This window comes from Schistocerca piceifrons, chromosome 11 (genome assembly GCF_021461385.2).
Source record: "Schistocerca piceifrons isolate TAMUIC-IGC-003096 chromosome 11, iqSchPice1.1, whole genome shotgun sequence".
Taxonomy (NCBI): Eukaryota; Metazoa; Arthropoda; class Insecta; order Orthoptera; family Acrididae; genus Schistocerca; species Schistocerca piceifrons.
Genome location: NC_060148.1, coordinates 125,568,175 through 125,588,002, shown reverse-complemented (window position 1 = coordinate 125,588,002; position 19,828 = coordinate 125,568,175). Strand labels below are relative to the sequence as shown.

General features: G+C 42.6%; 2 protein-coding genes across 2 annotated transcripts in view; both read right to left on the bottom strand.

Moving 5' to 3' along the window:
• Positions 1-293: 293 nt before the first annotated feature.
• On the bottom strand, positions 294-1,349 carry LOC124719789. Its single transcript, XM_047244985.1, has one exon. It carries the CDS (start codon positions 1,347-1,349, stop codon positions 294-296), a length of 1,056 nt encoding a protein of 351 aa, XP_047100941.1.
• An 11,064-nt stretch (positions 1,350-12,413) lies between these two features.
• The window catches only part of LOC124720434, a 103,952-nt gene continuing 96,537 nt past the window's right edge, over positions 12,414-19,828 (bottom strand). Inside the window, exon 6 of the mRNA XM_047245787.1 lies at positions 12,414-12,490. Coding sequence (XP_047101743.1) covers positions 12,485-12,490 — 6 coding nt within the window. The 3' untranslated portion in view covers positions 12,414-12,484. The remainder of the gene's footprint in view (positions 12,491-19,828) is intronic.

Here is a 19,828-nt window from a genome sequence, read left to right as displayed (position 1 = left end):
TCAGATCCGTCTATACTTAAGTTTATTTGTACCGTGCTTATTGTGCTAACGTCTTCACTCGTTACACCCTTTAACCGAAGCTTTCCTGTTTCATTGATCCCAAGCATACTCTTTACCGGAATACTCGTCCTCTTTAGCAAACACAATTGTGCTCCTGTGTCTATTAGTAGCTTCAAATACTTCTTTAACTCTACGCAGTACAACACTACCACGTCGTTTTCTGTTGCGCAGTCTATTACCCTCACTGTGGGTTTACCTATCGCAACAAGGCCCGACTGCGCGGCCTTGCCCTCTTAGTTTCCCTGTACCACCTTTCCTGTTTTACTCGATACTGGCACCCTGCCTTTTCTCCAGGCGTGCCAGGGCCCTTCGTGGCAATCTTTCGCGTAGTGGCCCTGCGGCTTACACTTAAAACACGCAACATCTTTTACTCTTGTGCACGGAACTCCGCAGTTCCCTGGTAAATTACACTGTGGACATCTCCACTCTCGCAACCCTCCATCTGTTTCTCTGTGATTTCCTCTGAATTCCCTTACATCTATCGGGTGAACTTTTCTTAACCGCACCCGGTTCTCCATGTCTGTGTGTCCTGTCTTGTCACACCCATAGCAAAAGTTTGTAAACTCTTTACCCGTCATGGCTCGTACTCTATGCTCTGGCCTGCTTTTCCTACACTTGCTGGCTATGTGACCTCTCAGCCCACAATTGAGACATTTCAACTCTTTACTTTCTCTCGCGTTTTTTACAGCTTCTTTATTTCGAGTGTACGTTACCCTCGGGGCTAGTCCCCACTCTCTCATGGACAATATCGCACTCTCCTCCTGCAGTGCCAACTCCACTGCTGCTGCCAACGTAATTTCATCGCCTCTGCTTCTCACTATTGTTTGTATTGTGTCATTACTTAAACCCTGTATAAAGCACGCTCTTCCTAAGGAATCAACTAGTTCTATCGCACCTTTCACGTTTTCTCTGGCCGTAACTCTGTTTACTGCCTCTCGAAAATCTCTCTGCATTTCATCTATTCTGCTTGCCCACACTGCTATTGGTTCCGTGTGTCCCTGTCTGGCTTGGAAAATTTTACATGCGTAGTAGTCTATAGTACGCTTACTAGCATAGTTTTCTTCTAAAACGCGTTTCACCTCTTGCCACGTACCTGTGCGTTCACGCACCTGTAATCTCGACCTGGCCTCACCGGTTATCTTTGCTTTAACAAACTTCAATAACGTTTCGTGTTCCTCTGGCTTTACTAATTCAAAAGCTGCATCTACATTTTCGATAAATTCCCTTAAATCCTTCTTATTTCCTTCGAACACTTTTGACACAATACATAGGGCCTCCTTCACTGACATCTTACCACTAGTGGAGGATGACGCAACTTCATTAGTTAGGGGCATCTTAACTAAGTTAATACTTTACACAACAAAATACAATATTCTTAAGACAGTTTTACAAGTACCGCTTCTCTTGTGGTGCGCCGTCTGCTCTGTTGACTCGCATCGTCCCGCGCTGCTTCGCGCTCTCTTTGTCCCCCGCGCTGCTCCGCGTCGCGCTGCCGCTGTCCTGCGTTGCCCTGCACCCGCGAGGACTACCTTTCTGGACTCTGACGTACTGGTGCTACTAATGCTGAAAGTTGCGAGTCGCCACAACTTCCTGCCAATTGCCACAGTCGCTGTAGCAAAATCCAGTGGCTGCTACCTCCTATTTGCCTATTCGCCTTTGTGATAACCCCACACCTGGCACCAAAAGTTTTTATTTATGTCGCGTCCCAAGCGTGGGTATTGTGAGGGATTGAGCGACATGGTTCGTGGATTGGATTTTAGCCGGTTGACCTAGTGAGAGGGAGACTTTTTGATCTGGCTAAGATGTAGAAATCCCTGGTGTGAAGACAGAAGGCTAGGAAGCGGGTAGAATTAAAGTCTTAATAACTTTAACAAATAGCAGTTTATTCTAAATGAATACAGCTCACCCTAACTGTGCGGTGATTGCATTCACAGGAAGGCCAAGTCTAACACAGAGACGGTGACTGACTCCACCATTCCGACTGCCTCCTAAAAGTTCTGCAACGTTTCTTAACACCCTACGTTAGATTCCCGCGGCTACGCCCTGACGCAATCCAGCGACTATCTCCGGCTGCCTGCCTACAGCCCGTTCCCCAGCCCAAGTCGGCTGCTGCTATCACTCTCTAACTCTCCAGACAAGATCTGACACGACAAGACCTCAGAGCGGCGTGCTCTCGGGTTTTGTTAGCGTTTCCCCTTCGACCCCGCCAGCGCTTGGCATGACGTAGCGTCGAAGGCAACTTGCCCTTATTTGGTATCGTTAAAACATTGTTGTTGCTATTGTTCTTCAGAGGCTGAGTGGAGGGATAGAGGCGCCTCTCCCTATATGGTCACGCACTGCGTCCTGAGCCCTTCATTGGCTCCTCATGACGTAGCGCGGTCCCCACCAAGAGCCCTCTTTCTTTCTCTCTCCACTCCCAGACCTCTCTCTCTAGCCAGGAGTGCTTTCTGTTTATACCCCTTACTTGATTGCTTATCATGAGCCCTGCACAGACCTTCGTTTGTATCTGCTGGCTGTTTACTTTCTTATCGAGCACCCAGCTGCCCAGCGGTTTGAGTGCCGCCTCAGCTGGCCCTTCGGCCACGCCTGGTGTCCAGCGCTACAACTTTTAACTTCTTTCTACGTGCTATTCTCAAGGTACTGCAATTAGACTTGGCTTTTTCCTGCGGTTACAACAGCACTATTCACAAACAGCTGGTTGTCAGTATACATCAGAGGTAAACTCCTGTGGGAGCTTCTGCCTTAAGATTTGCAGCCTGGCTCACCCACTTACATCCACATCTTCGTTTATGGAGTGCAATGTGTAAATCAAGGAATGAACAAATGAATAACATTCACACCCCATCTCTAGCCAGAGCAGAGGTTACAGTGTTGAAAGCAAATTTAATTTTATGAAAAAATTTCTGAAACGTTCAACAGTAGATGCAACCGATCAAGATAAATTACCATGTTTTACTGAAAGAAGTTATACCTGTATAAGCAATTCTTCAGGATGTTTAAAATCATCAGATTTCACAAAGCTATAACTTTGTATTAAATAAAGGTACAGAATTGGGGTCCGATTTTTATTTCTATACATGCCTGCAAAGCCTTTATTTACAAAGGAACCATATGATCTTCCCATTGATCACAATTTGTGTGTGTGCACATATGATATTAAGGTGCTTTTAACAGCTGTGTTTAGGATCAGATTTATCATTTACTGATCATAAATATAAAAATTCTTTTGGACACATTTAAGCAGCCATGTGATGGAATTGATCCATGCATTTCCAAACACTTCAGTTTAGGAAATTCACTGCTGTTCTTATGTAGTATTCATCTTATGATGTTGGAAGGGAGGCACATAGGTGGAGCCTTTCACAAACTCCTGCCAATAAGAGATAGCATACTGTGAGATGAAGCAAATTTCCAGGTCAGGTCTGCAGCCCCTTATAGCTGATCAATCCCTCAGGCAGCTAACTGTTCAGAAGTGTTCTTTTGTGCAGGTTCCAATGCAGTGGTACACAATCCATATGAACAATGATATTTGTGATAATTTTCCATCTCTTCTGTTTTTGGTTGATCTATGTGTTTTCTAGTATTGTCAACTTTCTTCAGTTTGTTACAGAATTCCCTTCTCTTCAGATTCAGTTCAGTACCAATCTCACTAAACTGTTTATCACATCCCCTGAGTTTGATAATAAATCATGATCACTACCAACAAACTTCCTGTCCCATATTGCACAGCACATTACCCTTATTAATGTTGCAGCTACCAGTTCAAGTCATCCCTTGACGACTCATTTTATAACATGCAATTTAATTAGAAATGACCTGCTACTGGAAGATGTAGACATTACTGGTCACAGACTAAATGATACATGCTGCATACAATTCCTTGGTGTCTACTTGGGTTTCAGTTGAAATGGGATCAACAAAATGGTAAACTTCTCGAGTTGATCCCCTCAACACTACTCACCTGGAGGCAATTATGATAGCGTCTTTTGGAGTTTTAACTTGTTTTTGGAAATATGTTCTGGGACAGCCAACTACAAATAAATATTTGTTACTTAATGTAAAAGCCAATAGGGAGTTCCATAGTCAGATGTAGGCGCAAGATTCCCTAGGTCAGTGAAGAGGTTTATGCAAGGTGTTCAGTTGTCATCATCACATCATTGGTACTACAAGCTTGTATAGGATAAATACTAATTTGTTCATAGCTGCCATGTCCTATAAGGTTATACTATGGGATAGTACTGAGTGAAAGCATGCTAGGAAGCATTTCTGCAAGCTGGAAGAACATTCATTAATTGCAAGGCAGAGAGATGCGAGGTTTTTGGTTAACTCATTCTCATGCTGGTGCTTCCTTAATTTAATATCCATCCAAATGCCCAAGAACTTATGCATTCTCATTCAGTGCCTGTCATTAATATCTCCTTGTATCTGTAAGTCATTTGGATTTGTTTGGAATTGCATCAAGTGTGCTTATGTAAGTATAAAGGTTGAATTGTTTGTTACATTGCCTGTAAACTAGTTGAAAGCATGTTCCTTTATTTTCCTGGTTGTTTCTAGTATGAATGTGTTTGCCAGTTATCAGTGTACTTGGTGTCATCAGCAAGTATTGCACGTTTTGAAGGTACCTGCAATGGTTTTAGGTCAGGATAAATCAAATGCTGAACCCTGTGGGACATGGTGTGATTGTTTCTCCATTCTGTATTCAGTTTTCCTCCCAAGGTATCATTTATTACTATGACCCAGTTTTTGTTGCTAAGGTAAGATTCAGTTCTTGTAAGTGTAATTCATTTAACACCGTAGTTTCCTGAGTAAAGGGAGTTGAAGGTTGTAATGTGATGCCAATATGGTTTCTACACTTATACTGCATATTTCAGTCATGCTGTAAAGTCAGCACAATATTTTAGTTATTAGATTGTTACAATCATAACAAGAAGAGTTCCTGCTTCTGTCAGCAGATGATTCGTGTGACTGATTTGACCATTCATCTGATGTCTGGTCAAGTATACATTTCCTGACTGAGTCTGATGAATCTAATTTCAATGGTCACTCGCCCCCTCCCCCCCAGTTTTTTTCAGCTACTGTTAAGAAATTATTGTTTTCATGGCCTGATATTATCTCAGTTTTTTCCTAAATATTAGGTTTGTGCATAAGTTGATAGACTTTAGTTTTGCATGTTGGTATTCCTCTTGCTGAGGATTTATTTATCAATTGTCATTTTTTATTTGTAGTTCACTGTTGCTCTTTGAGTTTACACATTGTCATTTTGTCATTTGAAGATACTAAGTGGAACTGTGGCCACTAGATAGTGGAGTGCCCAGTGGAGAAATAGGAGCACTGTTGGGTTCTATATAGGTGTAAAAGCAATGGAGGCAGCCAGAAACATTTGCATCCTGTTTGTGTTTAATACCTTTGGACAGAGCTTGGCAAGAAAATTGTTTTTTCATTCTAAGGAGAATTGTTTTGCCATTAGTGACTTACATTCAGGGCTTGATGGAGATCATTTAAATGCATTAATTCACAATGATCCCTGTCACTGTACTTGAGAACTGGCAAATTCGATGAACTGTGATTTCTTCATGACCTTCCAATATTTGCATGCAATGGGTAAGGCTCAAAAATAGGGTGTATGGATACCACATGCACTAAACCAAAATCACAAAAATGGATGGCCATATGCGCATTCTTGCTTGCCTGTAATCAGTTATTTGTGAACAACACTAATCATTCCTGCCCTCTACATTATGCTGATCAGAAATGGTGACTTTGTGCTAAAATAAGGAAAAGAAAGGAATGATTGAGCCCAAACAAAGCAGCAACAAAAAGCATCCACAAAAGATAATGCCCCTCAGGGGGCTCAGCATTTAGTTGTTGGGTACGGGCTTGGCGACCCCGGGGTCCCTGAGCTGGGGATTGGGAAGCACCACTAGTCCTCAATACCGTAAGCTCTGAGCATGCTTCAACGACCACCGTAAGGTGTGATGGTGGAACGTTGTATGGTACAGAGCCCGGAGATCTTGGCTTAACTGCCTGGGTCGTGAGGATGGTATAAACCTCTATAAAAAAAAACTCAATCTCAAGGTGTGCTTTGTGCTGAGGAGATGCATGGCTGTTGAGGTAGAACAGTTGCCAGCAGGTGACCTCTGGGGAACCTGCCACCCCTGGTTGTATTAGGCTTACCCAGGCAAGCGGGGCTCTGTCTGGGTGGACATTCCTTCCCCTAGCTGCTCATGGGACCACCATGAAACGAAATACGAATAGTGTGCAAGTATGAGTTTCTTTGCTCGTCAGACTGCACGGTTTATCAAAAAGAACGGAAGATCATGGAGTATAAGATCTTAGACAGGCTCACTTACACAGAGGCCAAATGCAAGTACGACCGACTTCAGCCTGTGCACATTTCATCGATGTCGCCATCCCTGGTGACGAGGGCCCAAGCTCAACCACTATTTGTCTATTCCTGCCCCCCAGGTAGTTGGGGAACACCCTCTTCTGTTGCTCCCCTGTTATCAACATCGGGAGTAACAACCCCTCCTTCTTTGGGGACTTCAGTCCCCACCTCTGAGCCGGAGAAGTGCCCACCTCCTCCGGCTCCCCTTGCGTGGAAGGGATCGCTTGGTGCCCTCCCTTCCACGGTTACTGCCCCTCCAGATGTTAGCCAGTGGCTGAAAAAGCCACCACCTGAGGGCCGTAAGGCTTCCAGGTCTTTGTCGGTCCATGAGACTGTGTCGGAAAAACCCACCCAACCTGATAAACTGAAAGACAAACGGGACCCTACCAAAAAGAAGCAAAAGCAAAAGAGAAGGACATAGAGACAGAAAAGGAGTTCACCACAGCACCTGAAGATGATGTGGAGAATCTAGCATCCACTCAGGAGCTAGATGTTGCTAGACCCTCAGCTCCTATGGAAGTTGATCAGGCTACTTCGCAATTGGTGGCAGCAAGCTTCCTCCCCCCCCCCCCCCCCCCCCCCCCATGTTCTCTCATGTCTTCACAGTCGGATACCATTGTCCTTCAATGGAATTGCCGTGGCTTTTTCCATCACCTTGCTGAGTTGAAACAGCTTTTGTGCTGCTTCCCTGCCACTTGTCTGGCCCAACAGGAAACGTGGTTTCCTGTTCGACAGACCCCCTCCCTCTGTGGCTACCAGGGTTACTATAAGAACCTCGTAGAATACGACAGGGTGTCTGGCGGTGTCTGTGTTTATGTTCTTGCCACTGTTCCTAGTGCCCCAGTGCCACTTCATATGGCTCTCGAGGCTGTGGCTGTTAGAATCCGGGCAGGAATAGAGCTTACCATCTGTTCCCTCTACCTTCCCCTGGATGAGGTTGTCCCTCTTGCCGACCTAGCTGCCTTGTTCGCCCAGCTCCCCCCACCATTCCTCCTTTTGGGGGACTGTAATGCCCACCACCCTTTATGGGGTGGGGCCCAGATCTCGGGCCAGGGTAGGAATGTTGAGGCTCTCTTGACACAGCAGGACATTTTCCTCCTTAACACTGGTGCTACCACATATTTTAGCTTGACTCATGGTAACTACTCGACCATTGACCTCTCTCTCTTAGTAGCCCTGGTCTTCTTCCATACCTCAGTTGGAGGGTTCACGACGACCTCTGTGGTAGCGACCACTTTCCTATCCTGATTTCTCTTCTTCAATCCCAACCCCTTGACCAGCTGCCACGATGGTCTCTTCATGGAGCTGATTGGGCAGCCTACACCTTAGCTACTATGGCCATTGGTCCGCTTCCTGGTGACATTGATTTGGCAGTGGACGAGGTCATTATGGCTCATGTTTCTGCTGCTGAGGCAACTGTCCCCTGCTCTTAAAGTACCCTAAGGCGTAAGTCAGTTCCTTGGTGGACACCAGAGATTGCAGAAGCTATCCGGGACCACCAGCGAGCCCTGCAATGACACCGGCATCATCCTTCGCTAGAGAATTTGGTTGCCTTTTAACGGCTGCGGGCCTGGGCTCGGCGGTTAATCCGGCGGAGCAAACTAGACTGCTGGGAACGATATGTTGCCACCATAGGTTCTCACACCTCCCCATCTCAGGTGTGGTCGCGGGTTCGGCGCATTTTTGGCTTTCGCCCTCATGCACCTGTTCCTTGCCTTTCTCTTCGGGGTACACTTTGTACTGACCCAATTGCCATCGTCGAACATCTGGCAGAGTACTTCGCTCGTATTTCCGTGACAGCAGGCTAGAGTGCAGAATTTTGCACCATTAAAGAGCAGGCTGAGCGTACGCAGTTGTCGTTTTGCACGCACCGTTGGGAACGATACAGTGCCCCATTTAGTGAATGGGAGTTCCAAAGTGCCCTTACAGCTTGCCCCGATACCTCTCCACAAATTCACAACAGAAACTGCCATCTCTCGGTGCACTGTCAGTGTGAATTACTCGCCCTGTTTAACCGCATCTGGACGGAGGGTGTTTTCCCAACTCGTTGGCAGGATAGCGTTACCATCCTGGTGCTAAAACATGGTGCAGGTCCGCTGGTGGTTGATAGCTATCGCCCTATCAGCCTTACCAACGTTATGTGCAAACTCTTGGAATGGATGATGAGTCGGCGGCTCATGTGGGTCCTCGAAGCTCGGGGCCTCCTAGCCCAGCAACAGGGGGGGCTTCCGTCAGGGCCACTCAGCGATCGACAATTTAGTCTCGCTAGAGTCGGCTATTTGTACAGCTTTTACTCGGCGAGAACATCTAGTTGCTGTTTTCTTTGATCTTCGGAAAGCATGCGATACCACCTGGCACCATCATATCCTTGCTATGCTGCACGAATGGGCTTACAGGGTCCACTTCCAATTTTTCTAAGGAGTTTTCTCTCCAATCGCTCCTTTCGGCTCAGAGTTGGCACTTATTTTAGCTCTCCTCATATTCAGGAGAACGGTGTGCCACAGGGCTCGGTTCTTAGTGTTCCCCTCTTTATGGTGGTTATTAATGGTCTTGCGGCTGTGGCGGGCTCATCGGTCTGTTCCTCTCTGTATGCCAATGACTTTTGTCTTTATTACGGTTCCCCAAGCATCAGTGTCGCTAAATGGCGGCTGCAGGGAGCTATCTGTAAGGCACATCTTTGGGCGTCCAACCATGGTTTTCAGTTCTCAGCCCCCAAGACCTGAGTGATGCATTTCTGTCGTCATCGAACGGTCCACCTCCATCCAGAGCTCTACCTTGCCAATGAACTCCTTCATATTGAGGAGACACATAGCTTCCTTGGCATGCTGTTTGATGCTCAGCTCAATTGGACACCTCATCTTCGCGAGCTTAAACAACGGTGTTGTCGGCACCTCAACGTCCTTCGCTGCCTCAGCCACACCATTTGGGGGCCTGCACAAACAATCCTCCTACAGTTCTTTAAAGTTCTAGTCCAGTCCCGTCTCGACTACGGGAGCGTGGTGTATGACTCAGCAGCACATTCAATGTTGCAGATCCTCGACCCGATTCTCCATTGTCGCGTCAGACTGGCGACAGGTGCCTTCCGACTAGTCCGGTGACTAGCCTTGTTGTAGAAGCTGGAATCCCTCCCCTGCGATTGCGCCGACAACAGTTGCTTGCATTGTACATCGCCCGCATCCATGCCACCCCGACCACCCAAACCGCGGGCTCCTTTTTCCATCTTCTGCACTCCCCTCCCCATGACGGCAGCCTAGGTCGGGTTTCCTAATCGCAGTCCTCGTTCATTCCCTTCTCTCGTCACTAGAGTCCTTTCCTCTTGCTCCATCCTTCCGGCCCTCTTCTTCTACCCCTCCTTGGTCCCTCCCTCACTTGCAGCGTTGCTTGGATTTGTCCTGTGACTTCAAGGCTTCCGTTCCACCTGCCAGTCTTCGTCAAGAATTCCTGACTCTTCTTGCCTCATTTCATGATGCAGATGTAGTCTACACCGATGGTTCTGTGGTTGATAGACGCAGTGCGTTTGCTTTCATCCACGGCAATTACGTTGAGCAGCATTCCCTGCCTTGCAGGAGCAGTGTTTTCACTGCAGACCTGGTTGCTCTTTATCGTGCACTCGATCACCTTTCTTCCTGCACTGGGGAGTCATTTGTCATATGCAGTGACTTCCTGAGTGGATTGCAAGCACGTGACCAGTGTTTCTCTCGGGACTCTTTGGTACAGGGTATTCAAGATGATGTTTCTGCTCTCTCCGATTGTGGTCGTTCAGCAACGTTTGTGTGGACTGCAGGCCACATCGGGATTCCAGGAAATTAACGTGTCGATTGGCCAAGCAGGCCACCACTTCGCTACCCCTGGAGCTTGGTCTCGTGGAAAGAGACCTCCAGTCAGCCCTACATCGCAAGGTGCATGATGTCTGGAGCTCTGAATGGTCTGTCTTGAACACGCCAAATAAGCTCCGCATGGTAAAGTCATCCACGGCCATATGGAACTCATCCTTGAGGACCACGCATAGGGACTCAGGTGTTCTCTGCCGTCTGCGAATTGGACCCACAGCTATCTTCTTCGTCGTGAGAACCTGCCCAAGTGTCGCTGTGATGCAGGGCTGACAGTGGTCCATCTTCTGATGCACTGCCCCCTTTTAGCCCCCTTGTGGGAGTCCTTTAATTTACCAGCTGCACTTCCTTTAATTCTCAGTGACGATGCCTGTATAGCTGACTGTTTTACGTTTTATCTGTGCAGCTGGGTTTTATCACTCACTCTATCTAGTATGGGCATTCTCGCATGATTTCTCAGGCTAGACCCACTCCAGCGACTTTTAAATGTGAAGTGGATACCAAAATAGTGTCTTTTATGGTAGTAAGTTGTGTTGGTACCTCCATCAACACTTTCCAGCTGGAGGTTCTTCGTTTGTAGTTGAGTGGTTGACCTTTAACCTGATCCATCAACCACTGTAGTCTGTTTTACTCTAGTCAACTATTTGCTCTGCTCCTTTTAAGTGTCCTCTATTTTGTGTTATTGTGGTGTTCATTTTAGCTCTGTACCCCTTGGTGTTCCCTCCCTCTGGGTGCAGAGGTTATGCTTTTCCTGTATAGGCCTTTTACAAGTATGTTTTTAACTGGGGACTGATGACCTCGATGTTTAGCCCCCATCAAACCCCAAAACCAACCAACCAACCAACCAAAGATAATGTACATCCTGTGTAGTTTACTATGAATTGCATCCTTGAGATGTAACCACTGATTACTGCTTACATTTGCTGTCAGCAACTGAGATTGGTTACAGATGCTGTATATGAAGAATGACCAGGAAGACACTACTCCAGGATAATGCCTGCCCACAATCTGCTAGACTGATAAACAGTACACAGGAGTTAGGTTTTGAAGTCATTGCACACCTACCTTATTCAACAGATCTTCCACCCTCAGATTTTTTCCTTTTGTGCTCTCAATCGAACAAACTGCAAGGAACTTCCTTTCCAGATGAAAATACGCTCATAGCCTTGCTTAATGAGTTCTTTGCCTTAAAACCAGGTGACTTCTACAGTTACAGAACGAAAAAGTCATCCCAGCATTGGGAGACTGCTGTAAATAGTGAAGGAGAATATTTTGTTGGTTATTTAAGTTTCTCTTATTTGTATCTGTTATATATTAAAATTAGGGAATATGCCATGAACCATATACCAACTAAGTGATAGCTGCAAAGGGGTACATATGCCTTATCTTTTTTCATTTTACTGGTAAATTGTGTTTCCTTTCATCTCTGTCTAACTAGTATGTATAATGAAACAGTATGTATAATGTTCAAAATAATACTTGGTCTGTTAAGCCCAATGTCTGTGTACAGATGTTGCTAACACATATTGGTATTGTACACATCTTTCACAATGCAATTAACTCTGTGAATGTGTGCTAAGGCTTCATTGATGAATCATATTGTATTTAGTTGTCGAGTTTATAAAGAATTTAATATTTTCTCAAAATAATTCTGATCCCCCAGTAAAGTTATGGCTAAGTAAATGACAGAAGATTTTTAATTTCTTGTCACAAAATGATGTGGCTCTGTTGAGAGGCTAATGTAACCTGTGCATGGTTGTTTCTCAGAAAATTTTAGTAGTAGTGTTGGGGTCAGCTGTGTTGTGACAGTTATCCAACATAAAAGCTAATTACTCTTGTTCTGAGGTATTGGTTTAAATAATTTTAATGAACAACCCAAAGGGTGCATTGAAATATTATCACAAAATGAGCATAGCTTCTAAAACTAATTTTGTATGAAGAAAACACAATGAATAATTGACAGAATCTGTAAATTAGTTAATAAATTTGTTTACTTCAGTGTAGAAATGACTGAAGCACTAAATATCCGCCAATTGATGTTGTAAATAATTTGAATTTGGTGTATAATCAGTATTCCTGGTAGTTGCAGTGGATAGAGATGCAATTATTTCTTTATGGAATACAACAGTATACTTACTCATTAAAGGTCAATTAAATCAAAAGTAGAATTCAGCTGAGGAAAGAGTGATTACAAGTTTCCTCTTGGGCATCACACCTATGAAAAGTGAGTTTCATTAATTGTTATAGTAACATTTTCTTTTCTAAATGAATGATGGGTTCATACAGTTGGCTGTGTGGAATTAAAGATAGCTCCTGAAAGAATTTTTCAAAATTATATTCAAATCAGAAATTGTTTGAATTGCACCCTTCCCTTAAAATACAAATACATAAGGAATGTGTTAAATTAGGCATGCAGTAGTTGTATGTAAAATTTGTAATCTAGAAGATAAAAGTCAAAAACTAATTGCATTTTGAACACCATAGATTCTATACATGGCTCGCACAAATAGTGTCATTCATAGTGCAACTTTTGATACTCTAAAAAACTAAAACTATACATAAATCATATGATTTAAATACACGAGTCTTTCAGTTTTTCATTATATTACATTTTCTTCTTAAAAAAAAAAAAAAAAAAAAAAAAAAAAAAAAAAAAAAAAAAAAAAAAAAAAAAAAGATCCATGTTGCAGCACAGTCGTATGTTCCAATTCTAAACACATAAGTAATATCTGTTGCTTTTTAAATAATCATTAATTGGTTTAAAATGTTCAGATATGTTCAGTTCTAACAAAAAGTGCTGTCACTTTTGTATTGTGTGAAAAAATTGTAGCCTTTGGAATGTGTTTCAAAAACATTACCATAGCTTCTGCATTTTCAGAGATGCCATAGAAATTGTGTTATAGCTCTCTCATTTAAAATTTCTACAGTGACAAACAATCCAGGATTTATCAGGTCAACATGCACATCTTTGCCAGCATCTGTTGCAGTTGTCTTCATCTGCAGCATTTGGTCTCCGCAAGAATAGTTTTACACCGGAATACCCAGCACATCTTTGATGGGTTGCATCCTTAGTTATGAGAAGATGTTTGGTTTTTTCAAGCTTCAGGTTGGTTGGGTCAACAGTATTATGATAGCTTAAGGTAGGAAATAATAATAGTTTTGAATATGAGCAAAAATTTTGACCTGAATGTAATTTATGCTCACGCAGTTGTCCAGAAACCATCTTCCAGTTCCATAAAACGTGGTTTTTCCTCGAATCTGAGTTTGTGTGCATTCATAAAAATCAGCCAGCATGCCATTTTCTTTGTTTCGTCTGGTTCCACAATCCTCTCCTCATTGTACTACCAATAGCATCCATCACAACTTTGCCATGACATGCAGCAAAGAATAGCAGGTACTTGTTTTCAAATAGGGGAGTACAGCCATCTCAACAAATTGTCAACTTTTTTGACACATGAGATCTGCTTTAAATCAGCTGTAATCTATATAGGAACACAGCAATAGAAACTTTAATGTGTTAGTTGTCATTAGTGATGATGGCATGATAAAATGTTTCCGCGGCATCTAGATTGTGAGTTTTTAATGAAGCAGTGAAATGTTAAATATAAAATTTGTTTATCAATTTCAGACACTATATCAGCGATGGTACCATTACCTACTTTATATTTTTGTTGCCTGCCAACATCAATCCATTTTTTCCATTTTACTACTTTGTCAGTGAACTTCATTATTTAATGTGAAGTGAAGTTTAAGAGTTACAGCTTTTACACTTCTTTCATGAGTTCATAGTATACATGAATTAACAGTAGCCCACATGTTCCAGTAACTCCTTGCCTCAAGAAAAAATGCTGTTTTCAGTGCATTCACCAGATAATGAGAGTTGGCATGATACCTACATGCATACATTGAGGTGTATTCAAAACCAAAAAAATGTGTAATGAATAAAAGAATGTTTTATTTGCCCTATTTCTGTGTCTGCATAAAATTGCTTATAGGCTCCTTGAGCTGAAAATACTATGTAGTGTTTTTGCAGCACTCTGTGCATCTTAGTCTTCAGATCTTTAAAGAATTTAGTACCCCATCTGTCAGGTGCTTGACAGCTTGTCATCCCTGTTGCAAAAAAATTCAACTGTTTGCTTCCCTTTTTCTGAAACCTTGTTATTCAGTTTGTGTTGTTACTGTTTGCTTCAACATTATGGAAGTTGTTGCACTGGAACAATTAAAATGTTTGTTACTACATATTTCCAAGTTGGGCTGTCTGGATGTAGCTATTCTGATCTTTTCACTGCCTTTCCTAAAGTTTATGGGGATTAGTATGAACCTAAATAGGGTTCTGATGATTACACTCCAGTGACATGTGTCGTTGCACATTTACTTCTTTTTTATACACTCTTCCCAACTCTTTCTTCCTCTATTCCTTTACTTTAAATTTAGACATTTGCGAAATTGCTCTCTTTCCTCTCTTCTGCAACATTTTATTATCTTTTTGTCTGCATTGAACCAGTTGTAATTGATTTGAATATAGTTTTGCAAAATTTATCTCAGTCTCTTAAACTTTCTATCCATTACCTTTAACAGAGAGCTAGCATTAATAATGTATAACAATGCACCAGCCTTCATATACAGATGTATTACTCTGTAACTTATTCAGCAAATGAAACTTATATTGTTTCAGCCACAAACTAATTCCCCCATAAATTCTTTGCTCTACTGTACATTTTCTTTAAAAAATTTTTAGATTGAAGTTAACTAACAAAAATTTAAACATTCTTCCTGACCTACCTTCTGTGTAGTAAGAATCCTTAATGTTATATTCTTCTTTGGATATCACAACTTAATCAGTATTTTTACTTCCATATATGGCAGCAAACATGATAAATTTAAACTTAAAATGCCTATAACACTGTAGGCAAACACAATGTGTTTTGTAACATGGTCTATGCAGTTGAAATCAGCACACAGGAAGTGTCATACTGATGAGTAAGTTAGGTATATAATGTTAAGACAAAGGGTCTTCATATCATTGTAACCTCTGCTTGTAACTTTCAAAAAGTAGATGTGGGAAATTATTTACATTTTTCCTACTCAGACAGGAAAATAGATACTACAGCTAAACCACGATGCAAAAACAAAGATAAGGTTCAGAAAATTATATTTTAATTGTGTGCTTACATTTTGGAATGGCTCAAAACTACAAATTTGTCAGACAAAATGGCTGGCCTCCACTTAACTTCAGGAGGTGAAATAGTTAGTACTGACAATACATGCACACAAAAGTATAAGGAACTTCCCTGGCTTTTGGAATTATTAGTTCCTTCATCTGGAAAGAGTTAGTAACAGATACAGGAAGGTTAGGAAAGAAGGGCAGGCCACTGAAACCCAGAGAGTGTCACTCACAAGGAAACATCATCAGTTTGACCTTATATTTTAGAGAGAACAAAAACATACCATATTTTATGGAGTACGACACACTTTTATCTTCAAAAAATTTCGTACAACATTCAGGTGTGTCTTTGACTCAAAATGTAAAAATGTCCATTGTTTGATGTAAAATTCCTGCAGGCTTAAAACAGGCCATATATTCAATGCTGTGGGAACCTATCTCTGCCAGCCGTGGTGGCCAAGCGGTTCTAGGTGCTCCAGTCCGGAGCCGCGCTGCTGCTACGGTCGCAGGTTCGAATCCTGCCTCGGGCATGGATGTGTGTGATGTCCTTAGGTTAGTTAGGTTTAAGTAGTTCTAAGTTCTAGGGGACTGATGACCACAGCAGTTAAGTCCCATAGTGCTCAGAGCCATTTTTGAACCTATCTGTATCTGTCAACACTGGATTCAACCGCCAGCAGCAGTGCAACAATGCGACGAACATGAGTTGTGGAGCTTCACAAGCTTGCTAACACTGTCCCCCTCCGGCCCTACCATCACAAACCCAGAAAACTGTCTAGCCTATGATGTGTCACTGCAGTCTATAGTGCCAGTGAACTTGAACTGCAAGTCATTTGTATTATTGGTAACAGAAGAGTATTTTATTTAGGAGTTTCCTAATGGAAAAAAAAATAGGGGTTTCCTATGATGTAGGCTATAATCTGAAGGTAATAGCATATGCAGAACAATATGGAAACAGAGCAGCTGAGTGGAATTTTGGTCCTCCTCCAACAGAAAGAGCCATTAAAGAGCCATTTGTGATTGGCATGCTAGTATGGAAGAAGTGAAAAAATGAAGAAGACTACATGTGCAAATTGAGGACTGAATGCAAAATGGCCGAAACTACACTGTTATCCAAAATTAAAGCAACAAACCACAACATCCCTGTCCTGTGTTCAGTTCATGATACAGTCCTACAAACTGTCAACCAGACATCTGTACGATCATGTTCTGCACGGTAGATGGCATTCCGGTCAACTGACAACTATGCCAATGATGTCAGGGCACGTATGAAATCAGGTAGTGTTTATTGGGTAACCCTACATCCACAATCACCATGTACACAACTGCAGACAGTGCAGTTTGACACAGAGAAAATGCCTACTAGACTCGGCAGTGGAGGGCCATAGAAAGAAAGGAAGCAGAACAGTCAAAACTTGATGTGTCCTGATGGCTTAGTGTGAATGGTTCTGCTGTTTCTTGGGTGGGGCGACAGCTCATAGAGACGGAAACTGTATCCCAAAGTCCAGGGTAGGGTCGACCATGTGTGACTTAAGAAGAGAGGACTGTTATTTGGCTGTAAGGTCACAACAGACTGCCTTAGTACTGCACGGCAACTGGCATATGAGCTTGAAGCATCCACTGGACGTGTTGTATCAAAGTAAACTGTGTGCATATGGCTTTGGCAGAGTGGCCTTTGTTGTTGGAGACCTGCTGTATGTATAGCTCTGACACATTTTCACAGAAGGTAGTATCTAGAGTGAGCAGGCAGCTTGCTTGTGACTCAGGGCAGGCTGCCCTGTCTTGCAGTCATTTTTGGTGGACCCCATGCTGCATTCCAGGAAGCCACTCTTGTGTGTTACAGGCATGTGGCGTAGGTTGTGATAGTAGGACAAGAATCATGTAGTATACAAACTGCTGAGTACTTTGGCATTCCAAATTGTTTGTTTAGGGTTTAAGGCGTGTGTTATAAATAGTACTCTGGTGCCAAGTGATGAAAAACATCCGTCTTTCCACTAGCATGTTGCAGCATGCTATACTATGCCCTGCTGGCTCTGCTTTGCAAAGCAAGTTGGCCATGTTTGCTTTGCAATGCATAACTGCATAACACTCTCACCTGTCTGCAGCTGGCTCTGTTTCAACTCGCTTCTGCTCTGGCATATTTTTTTACCATTGATGGTTGATACACTAAATTGACCTTTTTAACAAGACTCTGTCCCTCGGGTTGACCAAACTATACTACCCATTACACCAGAGTTACTGGCGACAGTTATTTCCAGCCTTATTTTGCCTTTTAAGTATCATTCTAACAATTAGTTACCTTAACCCTTTCAGTGAATCTTACACATTTCTATAGGACCCCTTGACCTGCACCTTCACTGGAACACCATGGTACTAATTTCATTACTATGCTTCTTGCACCATCATTTCTAACTCTCTACTCCCCACTTAAAAGCCAAAATAAATCAATTATTGTTCACATTATATCACTGTGCATTTTGCTACATTCTGCCACTTTTATGTTTTGGTTATCAAACGCAGTGGAATCTGAACTATGGCTGGGTCTGAACATGGTGGTGTTCTTTACCTTTTATTTATCAGGACAACACCAGTCTCAGCAGAACTAGTGCTGCTGTGTTGGTTAGTATGACAATAGTCAGTGTTGTTTCTTTCCGGTGCTGATTTTCACAATATGAATTTATATTCTGCATTAAAGTTTCCATGGAGATTGGTGCCTCCTGCTGGTTCAGAACTGTGTTTATAGATTACTTTAGCTCTGGCCCTAGAGTTTTATTTAAGCTGGTCAGATTTGTGGCAGGTGGCACTTCCATGGGCTTCTCTGGCCAGTACAAATGTGACTGGGAAATACTCAAGTGAGTTATCCCTGCAGCCACGGTGGACAGGCAGAAAGTAGGCGTCATTATGTAGAATGCTGTTCTATTTAATACGAAGGCATTCACCTTTCATTTTACCCTCGTTGATGTACCCCTCCATTTCTTGAAACAAGTGGCTGCTACTACCATCTTCTCAAAGCTAGGGTACAATCCATGTGCCTTGACCTGTTGAAAGTACGATTCTGGCTGGACCACTATTTATTTGCATTATCTTTCCTACTTTGTCCCATTAGCAATTTCACTGCACAGGAATCCTGCCCCACTCTTATTACCATACTTGGACAGACTATGATTTTCTCTCGGTGGCATTTTTGTAACTTTGCTTCCTCCATTTCTACATATCTTCCTTCATCTTTTGCAGTTAATAACAGTCGCTGAGTCTTTACTCTTACAAATTACTTCAGTATTCCCCACTTGATGAGATATGCGTGAATATGTAGCACTCATGATGTGCTTATTTCCCGGCTGTTGTTACAGAAATGGAAATGGAAACTTTTCTTCCACCAGTTCTCACTGATGCTGTGGCTACTCCAAATTAAAGTGCAAGTCTTTGCACTCAGGTTCTGAAACCAACCACATCTTCAGTGACAGTTCCTTCTGTACTTTCCGTAGACACTTTAAATACTGCTCTTCTTGCAACAAATTTACTTGTAGCTGAAACACTATATTCTATGGACTGCAACCATTGTAATAACTACTTCCGTATTCAGGACCTTTACTTGGGTTTGTAGTTCCCTGATATTCTGAGTAATATGTAATACTGCTGCTTTTCTACTTCAGCTACCTGCATTTCCATGCTTCTTCTCAGTTTTATGTACAAGCTCAAAATCTTATTTGCTTAGTCTTGCTGTTCGTCGTGTCAACCTATAGGGAAGGTTTCTTTAACCCCAAAAACCATTTTAATGCCACATGATCTGTTATTACTCTAAATGCTTACCTTACAGATAAAATTTGAAATATGCGATTCCATTCTCCATTGTGGAATAATTTCATTCTTCAGAATTCAGGAGCCTTGAGCGTAAGCTACTGAATGTTCTGCACATGCCACCTCTTCTGATGAGACACAGCCTGGTGCATGGTTTTATGCATCACAGAATAAAACAAATTCACTATTAAAATCAGAAAACGCCACAATTGGACTCAATGTTAAAGCTCAAAAGCATGCTGGCACTGTTCTGACCACACAAACTTGGTACCCTTCTTTTAACAATTGTGTAACCTTCAGGCAATATCGGCATATCCTTTTGTCAACCACTGGTAATAGATCACAAGTCCAGAATGATTGCAACTTTTTTACAGATTAAGGTACAGGAAATTCCCATACAGCTCTAATTAATCTTGGGTCTGCCTTAACTCCATCTTGTGGTATCTCCTTTCTGTACTCAGTGTTCACTTCACTGCTTTTAACCTTAAGAATACTTCCCCTAATCGCTGCATATGCTGTTTGATATCACTTCCATAGACAATTACGTCACCAAGATACACAGAGCGTTACCATGGTTTCAGACTTCCGGGTATT